General features: G+C 40.5%; 1 protein-coding gene across 1 annotated transcript; it reads right to left on the bottom strand.

Moving 5' to 3' along the window:
- Positions 1–2,574: 2,574 nt before the first annotated feature.
- LOC135712540 (uncharacterized) lies at positions 2,575–7,956 on the bottom strand. Its single transcript, XM_065235499.1, has 6 exons — positions 7,848–7,956; positions 7,455–7,790; positions 3,552–4,103; positions 3,235–3,486; positions 3,034–3,177; positions 2,575–2,963 (listed from the first exon to the last, which is right to left on the bottom strand). Exons 1-6 carry the CDS (start codon positions 7,881–7,883, stop codon positions 2,811–2,813), a joined length of 1,473 nt encoding a protein of 490 aa, XP_065091571.1. The 5' UTR covers positions 7,884–7,956; the 3' UTR covers positions 2,575–2,810.
- Positions 7,957–9,259: the final 1,303 nt, after the last annotated feature.

Here is a 9,259-nt window from a genome sequence, read left to right as displayed (position 1 = left end):
CAAATTTGGATTAAGAAAATGGATGTTTGCATTGTTTGCTTTCACTGTCGACGCGCTATTCCGGGGTACGTCAAGGGATTAAGTCGTCATATTAATTGGCATATTATAAACGGTGAATTGCACCAGGATTCATGCTTTTATGACTGCAAATTCACTGTTTTTAATATACCTGGGTAACACGGTATAATTAAGGGACCAAATAACTGTCTTTTCAGTTAAATTGCAGCAAAATAAACAAAAAGAAAATACTGGGTTTTCCATTAAACGCAACTCGAACCAATTACTGAATGAACAGTTATTTTTGACAGATTGACTTTACGGACAGTTCGGTAATGCAAATTATTTCTGTGATGACTACTGGGCGATCCGCAATTCAAAAACCCAGTAAAATTTTACTGACTCCAGTAATCTAAAGTTAGTGTGTAGTGTTTTGTATATCTAAAAATATTAGTAAACATCTACATTTGAAAACATTCAAACAACGTTTACTTTAAACGTTTTGTACATCTGAAAACATCAGAGAACAACAAACACGAAGTACAATTGAAAACATCCGAACAACGTTTAGTTCTAACGTTGTGTACATCCGAAAACATCCAAAAAAGTTTGGTTCCAGCATCGGGAGGCATCTACGTTAGAAAACATCAGAATACATTTACATATAAAAACATCCGAACAACGTTTAGTTCTAACGTTTTTTACATCCGAAAACAACCGAAAAACGTTTGATTCTAACATCAGGAAACCTCTACATTAGAAAACATCAGAAAACGTTTACATTTAAAAACATCCGAACAACGTTTAGTTCTAACGTTTTGTACATCTGAAAACATCCTTAAAACGTTTGGTTCTAATGTCAATAGATTGAAATTTTTGACGTCAGACCGACATTAGAATGGCAAAATTTTGTTCCAAAATTTCTGATGTATACACCATGATACGTTGCTTAAATACAACTAAATCATAATGTTTCCTAATGTTTGACATCAGGCATACATTTGATTTCGATGCTGATGTAGACATCAAAATCAAACGTTGGGCTAATGTAGATTTCTATTCGGGACATTTTAGCGATTTTGAGTAATCTGAATTCCAATGTGGGTAGCATTTTTTGTCCATGTGCGATTGGTTTGGAAAGAATCTTTTTTTCTAAATCATTAAAAATAAACTCTCGCCGAACCACGCCGCCACTTGTAACGCCGCCGCCGAAAATATGTTGTTCGGCACTCAGGTCTATCGCAGTGGATCACATTGAAATTCAGCTTTGGGGTGGAAGGAGACTCACCTCTTCAACGAGCTGATTTTGCATTAAGCTCAATTCTTTTTATATATTTCGCTCTCTCATATCTCGCGTAACAATAGAGCTAATATACTATAGAGGAAGAATAGCGCTGGTGTTCCCTTTGTTCCGATGTTGAATAATTCCGGCTACAGAACTGTCAAACTGCATAGTTTTTTCTCGCTTTGACAGTTGTGTCTCTATTAGATGTAAGGAAAATATGTTTAGACAGCGACGGCAGCGCTATTCTTCCTCTATAGTTTATTAGCTCTATTCGCGTAACAGTTGAAAACGGCACTAAAGCATTTGTAAACAAAAGTAGTTAGGCCCTTTACACGGGAACCGAAGTATGCCCATGCAAACCAACAACATAATCGGATAGGGGAAATTCCCTTTCCGGTAGTGGTATACATTGGAAGAAAAAGGACACTAAAACCAACAATCAATACGAAACTAACGATTTTAAATTGGCTCACCACTTTAGTAGCCTATTGGTCCCAAGCAAACGATTAACGTTCTCCATTCTAGTCGAAATTCTAGTACTACGCAATGTTTGTTTTTATTCGCTATGAAAGTTTGACAGGTAAAATGAGGGGTTATTAGTTTTTCCTATGTTTCGAGGGGTGAATCGATTAGCTTGGGACCGAAGAGAGTACCAGAGCTGAGCCAAAAAGTTGAGCCCGTTATTTCGGGACCTTCTAGTCTTTTTTTTTCTGTTCAACTCTTTCTCCTCAATCGCACGTACTCCCACCACAGCGCTGGAATCGTATCACCGGTTGGAAACTGGTGGGGGGGGGGGACGTGCTGTCAAATCAGCCTACTGATCATCTTGTATGAAACTGGTTCCAAACGTAAACAAACGCTGTAGGTTTCTTATGGCTTGTTTACGTTTGGAACCAGTTATGCGAGGTAGGCGACGATTGTTCGTATTTGACAGCCTCCTCCCCCCTTGGTTGGAAACTAACAACGATTTAAAATTGGCTCACTACTTGACTAGCCTATTGGTCCCAAGCAAATCGATCAACGTACCCCATTCTAGTCGAAATTCTAGTACTACACTATGTTTGTTTTGATTCGCTAAAAATTAACAAATAAAATGAAGGGTTCGTGAATTTTCCTATGTTTCGAGGGGTGCATAGATTTGCTTAGGACCGAAGAGAGTACCAGAGCTGAGCCAAACAGTTGAGCACGTTTCTTCGGGACCTTCTGGTCTTAGGGTTGCCTCTATGATCGTATCGCTTTGACTTTTCCATACATTGTATGCATTAGGTTTTTTATTAGATTCGCATTTACATTACAGCAAATTACAAACAGATCAGAATTATAGCTACCTTCTTAGGCGTAGCCAAACGGTGTTCGGCATTCGGCCAAATCCTACTACGCCCTTGTCTACCTTACATCAAAGTTTAAGAAAAATATGGTCAACTGTTTGGACTGTGGACCCGAGTCACACTTCATCCCGCTGCCTCTCCCGTTTGCTGTGCATCCGCTCAAAGTACACCGTATAGTAGCCTGTAGTTTTCCCGTTTAGCTAGAAAAGCATGAAACTGTCGATATCGGCGTCCGGCATCAGCTGACGCAGCAGCTCGACACCTTCCAGTGTGATCCGGTGACAGCTGGCAATCTCCATATGACTAAGGTTGGGAAACTTTTCGGGCACCATGGGTAAAATAGCGTCATCGAGCTGTAGGTAACAGGAAACAGAGGGAATACCAGATCAAAGACTAGTTTAGTAGCCGCATGATGGAGCTCACTTTGTCGCAGCGATACAGCGAAAAGCGCCTGATGGAGTTACGAGGGATCAGTTCTAAAAGGTTTGGCGGTACGTCCAGGTAACCGAGCTTGAGCTCATGCAATTGGCTCAAACGGTCCAGGAAGCTAAACGCTTCTTCAGTGAGCTATAAAAAGGGTTTTATGAAAAACAAAATTATCCCGAAACATGGTGAAAGACTTACATTTGGACAGAACTCTAATACCAAACATCGCAAAGAGTTGATATTACAGCTGATGTAATTCAGACATTCGTCGTCGATATCCGATTCGATAGCTTCCAGTATTTGCAGATTGGGGGCGATGTCCTTCAGCAACTGGAAAAACCCTTGAGTATCGTCAATAAGTACCGAGTGGAGATACAGTTGCCGTAGCGAGGGAATAGGGCTGCAACCTTGAAGAATATTACACCGAATCCAACCCTCGACTTTTAAGCACTGTCAAATAAAAGCAGCATTAGACCAATTCATGATTTCGAGAATTTAGCGAAATAAAAAAATACCTTCATCTTTTTCAGTTGTCCTAAATGGCGAAACGATTTCTCACCCAAGTTATCTCCCTTCAGGTACAAAGTCGTCAATTCAGGGCAGCTCTCGGTGATGGCTGCCAGCACGTCCTCATTGACGTTACATCGGAGTGTTATCCTTCGCAGCTTTGGTAACCGTCGAAAAAAATTACTCACCGCTTGGACTGCTGTCGGCACGTCAAACTGTTGATCGTCACAGTAAAAGTCGAGAACTTCTAGGAGCGGAAATTGCAGCTCACAGAAGGGAAGGAAGAAATCGTCCCTTTTGAAGAACACAGCCAACTCTCGTAGCTGTGAGCTGAAGTGATCGTACACTGCCAGGGCCCGTTGCGAGTCACAATCCATGTCCAGACTAGTTATTTTGGGCGTCATAGTGCGAAAGTCGATCTCGTCCAGCTGGAGGCCGGCGTCGTTTTCCAGGTACAGATGTTTGAGTTTGCGCATCACGGGGAAGGGTTCCCCCGGTTCTCGGTTGCCCAGCTCCGGGCATATCCGGGATACGACGTACAAACTTTCGAGATTGGGTACCTGCAGAGGGGTGGATATTCAGAAGTGTCATTCGTTATATTTTTTTATTGAGGACAATCTCTACTAGGCTCCCCGATAAAAACTACCATAAAAGTACAATAAAAAACCAATAAACTAGAATACATTCTATTGTTAACAATTAACCCTTTCCAAATTGTATTGTATTGGTCAAATGATCATATTGTCATTCGATGCCATCAACATTTTCATAATAAATTCTATGTTATCAAAGATGGAGAACGGTCCGGCAGTGCAGTGCAGTCACCGGTTGGAAACCAACGATTTAAATTTGGCTCACTACTTGACTAGCCTATTGGTAACAAGTACATCTACAAGGTTAGAAAAAAAAAATACCCAAAAGTAAGTTCTTTTCACTCATCTGGGCAGTATAGTACAGGAACCCACAAGTAGGTAAAGCGGGTCAAAGTAATTTTCATTTACTTATGTGCAGTTCGTATGGAATTTTCCACTGGCTTTTTAACCAAAAGTAAGTTAGTTGTACCCAACAGTAGGTAAATATGATTATACTCAACGTTGGGTGGTTTTGCTCCTCCGTTTTTGACAACATTAGAAGGAGAAAAGGAGACACACTAGTCAAAAGTAGGTAAAAGTGAACTTTCCGTTGGGTACTTTTTTCTTACCGTGTATAAGCGTACCCCATTCTACTCGAAATTCTAGTACTACACTATGTTTGTTTTGTTTCGCTATGAAAGTTTGACAGATAAAATGAGGGGTTCGTGGATTTTCCTATGTTTCGAGGGGTGCATCGATTAGCTTGGGACCGAAGATAGTACCAGAGCTGAGCCAAAAAGTTGAGCACGTTTCTTGGGTGCCTTCTAGTCTTAGAGTTACCTCTATGTTTCTACTGTTGAGCTTACAAATAAAATTATGTTACGAAAAAGAATTTCTGATTTCTAAGAGATAACAATTTTTGGCAATGGAACAGAAGAGTAACTACTTTTGTAGCTTCTGAATTTTTGGCTCCCGTTTGACAGTTTTCGCTGGTTCCCAGTTGACAAGCACATTAGTTGAGTCCGCAGTACTCAGCTATACATCAACTATACAAAAACTACACACTTTAATTTTTTCGCCGAGATTCCAACAGCCGAGTAATTCTGCAATTTATTTTGCTGAGATTCAGTCAAAGAATTGCCGAGACTCAGCTAACAAATAACATTTTTATGAAATATCAGCTAACAAACAGATATTTTGCAGAGATATCAGCATAAGTGAATGCCGAAGTAATCGGCTGTTAGAGATTTTACCGAGCTAGATTAAGTGTGTATACAAGTTCAACTTGTATAATACAAGTGTGACGAATGTGTTCATAATTTATAATACAAATAATGCTCATTTTCATAGTTTGTCATACAAGTGTATCTGCAGCGTAAGCGTGAGTATATTAAAATATTAGAAATATATCACAATTAATTGATATTGTCTTGCCCCTTTAATACATAAAATTCCATTCGATTACTCCTCTTATTTCCTTCATTTAACGTCGGTCTCTGTTCCGCAATCTACACAGAAAAAAAAAAAGTTACCCTAAATTTAAGTTCTTTTTACTTAATTTTGGGTAATTTTGAGTTTTGCATCCCACTCTCACTTTTTGTTGTTGTCAAAAACGGAACGAGATATTTGACTTTCTCATGACTATCGCTCAATATATTGTGTGTGGCAGGATAATTTCTCAAAATGGGATTATATCATCTGTTTTCTGTTTATGGCCGTACGACCATAGAGGTAGCTCTAAGACCAGAAGGACCCGAAGAAACGAGCTCAACTTTTTGGCTCAGCTCTGGTACTATCTTCGATCCCAAGCTAATCGATTCACCCCTCGAAACATAGGAAAATCCACCAACCCCTCATTTTATCTGACAAACTTTCATAGCGAATCAAAACAAACATAGTGTAGTACTGGAATTTATACTAGAATGGGGTACGTTAGTCGATTTGCTTGGGACCAATAGGCTACTCAAGTAGTGAGCCTATTAAAACTCGTTACTTTCGTATTGATTGTTGGTACGACTGCGCCCATTGATTTAATACACGGCGGCTCTTTATCCAAGATTCACTCCTCAAGCCGCTGCCATAAAATACTATCTAAGTTACACACCTGTGTATAATCCTTATACTATATTTTTTACACAATTGACAAATATTTCACTTCGCTTTGAACTGTAAAAAAGCGAAATCAAATTTTGTGGATCGCATCTTTTTCGCTTACGTTAACTTTTTTCACGCATGCACTGCTCGCGAAAAGTTGACGTTTCGAGACAGAGCGTATCTGTCAGATTTTCACTTCACCGGAGGTGTAAACCAGGGGCCTGGCTAGCGGCCATGTTTTTGATGCTATCATCTGCTCTTGTCTTTCTGATTATAACACGGTTTTCCGTTCCTTTCCACCATGTATACGTCAGGCGGGCCGTATTTAAATAAGGCCCGTGATGTTGCCTACTGTCAAACGTATAGGATTGATATAGGGTTGCCAGCCCCCTGGTGTAAACTGATCGATTTCGTTTCATATGAACTGTAAACTACGAAAAAAGGAAACTGGAAAATGTTCCACAAACATTTTTTCACAACCTTTTTCGCTAGCGGAAATTCCTGATTTTTCGCTAGCGGAAATTCATGATTTTTCGCGTGCTTCAAATTTCGTTTCGCCTCGATCTGTATACTAGGCTTAAGCAGGAATAAGCGCGAGTCTTTGACAGCTCAACATTATTTATTTGTAAACAAAGGTGCATCCTATATCTACACCCTAAAATATTTCGGTGTACGGCAGCGTAGGACCGGTGTAGCTACACCGCAAAAACGAAAACGACATAACTAGATAGAGCTGGAATTAGGGCGTAACAGCCTTTGCAAACAATGACTTCTCTTGTTGATTTCTCGGAATTGAAGGCACGTCTACACAAACCAACATATCCATCGGGTAGGAGAAGTCTTCCTCTACTCGATGGTGATGTCGATTTGCCAGGGAGAGCCATGACTTTCGATAAATCATCGAGAGAAGTCATTGTTTACGAAAGCTGTTACGCCCTAATTCCAGCTCTATCTAGATAAGACAGTGAAATGTCAAACTAAATGTGACGTCTATTTTTGACGTATTTCTCATAAACTCTCGGTCAATAATCTTATAGGAAATATATCACTCTTTCCAGATCTGTAATAATAGTTAAGGGCTACTTTTAATTTCTTTTGTTTTTAGATACAGTACAAAAACTGTCTAAAATGTGGATACATTCTGATCCTGATAGAATGTGCCAAATGCAGTCTACCTCTTCAATCTTCAAATTCTCCTTGAATTCCACTTTGAAAACCCAAAATATACCTATCAACGCTATATACCTGTACCAGCATCTGCTGCAAATCGTGTACCATGATGAAGTAGTTGGGACAAATCTTCAAACTGACAATGGATTCCTCAAACTTTTGCAACACCGTCAGCAGCACATCCAAATCCAACTGATCGCTCCGGTAGTAGAATCCAACGTTCCGATATGCGCGGGTGCTCTCCACTAGGTACTGTCGATACTGGTGCTGTATTCCGTCCCGAAAGTCCACCCTGAGCATTATCCGGCTGAGAATCCGCCCTGAAAAGGCTGCCTGGCACCACACACTGCACACCAGGGAAGCATTCTTTAGATCCTGAAGCGGAAGGTGTTCGAATATGCACGGCAGGAGCTACAATGGAAAATTTATCCGTTTAAGAATTAGAATGAGTTCAAATCTGAACATCACCTCTTCCGGTAGGTCACTGAGTTCCGTTTTGTCCATAGGAGATTTCAAGTTTTAGATCTTTTGAAAAACGAACGACTCGCTGCGCTTTCGATGTGAAGCCGATCTGAGATCTGACGGGTGGAAAAATAACAATCGATAAACAAGGCGAAACCAAAACAAACTGTGTTGACAACATGTCCCGAGTGCGAAGTGATTTCACTGAAAATATTAACGTAGAATAAACATCTCTCGCTGAAACCGTCCGACTAGAATTGCGGACAGTGAGTGCTGTTAACAATCCGTAGCTTTATCTATCAACACAACCTAATATATACTTTTAGAGATTTGCATCTTACTGATACCGATGGTACACACTAAAATTTAGATTCAAGTTCCAGCAAACTGAATTGCTGAACTGGTTCCAGCAAAATCACATTTCACCGACCATCCAGCATTCTGAAATGTTTTGCTGGATACTCGGTAAATTTTATTCGATCTGTCTAATGAAATGCCAGTTCTAGAAAATTCAATTTCACTCGTCGTATGTTTGATTACCAACTAAAATATTCGCAACAAATTTGCTCAATTCTAGCAAAATTTGCTCTTGGAAATGATGTTTAGTGTGTCACCAAGAAGTAAGTGCAACATTTTTCAAGTATATTTATAAAAATCCATACTGAATTCCAGAAAAAATATCGTTTTTCCCCAATTTTTGCAGCTCGAATAAAAATCGCAAGATGACAGGATCAGAGACACGTTTGTCTGCTTTGCTATAGAAATCAATAAAAAAATTGGTTTACCATGTACCAGCATGATGTGGTAAAACGGGATCGACCAGCAGGTTATCACAGCGGACAGAACCCGACACAAGGCAGAAACTCGGGTGAACGCGTAACGAGGCCAGAAAAGAAAAACGCAACACGGAGCTCGGTACGAAAACAACTTTATTCGCGGTCGGTACAAAAGTAACTGAAAGTCGTTTCTGTTCTTTACTTACTCTTTCTCCTCTCTCTCGTTCGTCGACTGGTTTGCCGACTCATCGTCGGTGTCGCAGTGGTGGCGTATATAAATATCGCCCCCACCAACACTCCTCCTCGATATTGGAGCTACGCACCACGTTCGACTCGATCGTCCCCGTTGGTCAAGCCCAGCGCAGTTGCAAACTGCTTCTGCTTCACGCATCCGACAGGCTTGGTCAGTACATCGGCTACCATTATCTCCGAAGCACAGTACTTCAGGATAACGATTCCTTTCTGCACCAAATCCTTCGTATAGTGCATTCTGGTGTCAATACGTTGGATAATCTTGATTGGCGCTCGACCTCCACGAAACTTATACAGCTAGTATTGTCCTCGTAGATGACAGTCGGCCCACGTTGTTCCGCGTTCATCTCTGTCAGCAATCGCCGCAGCCATACAACCTCCTTGCAAGCT

The sequence above is a fragment of the Ochlerotatus camptorhynchus genome, unplaced genomic scaffold (genome assembly GCF_037179485.1).
Source record: "Ochlerotatus camptorhynchus isolate MF236.1 unplaced genomic scaffold, CSIRO-AGI_Acam_v1.1 ptg000491l, whole genome shotgun sequence".
NCBI lineage: Eukaryota > Metazoa > Arthropoda > Insecta > Diptera > Culicidae > Ochlerotatus > Ochlerotatus camptorhynchus.
Note: the sequence above shows the minus strand (reverse complement) of the source record. Positions and strands in the feature narration are given on the sequence as shown.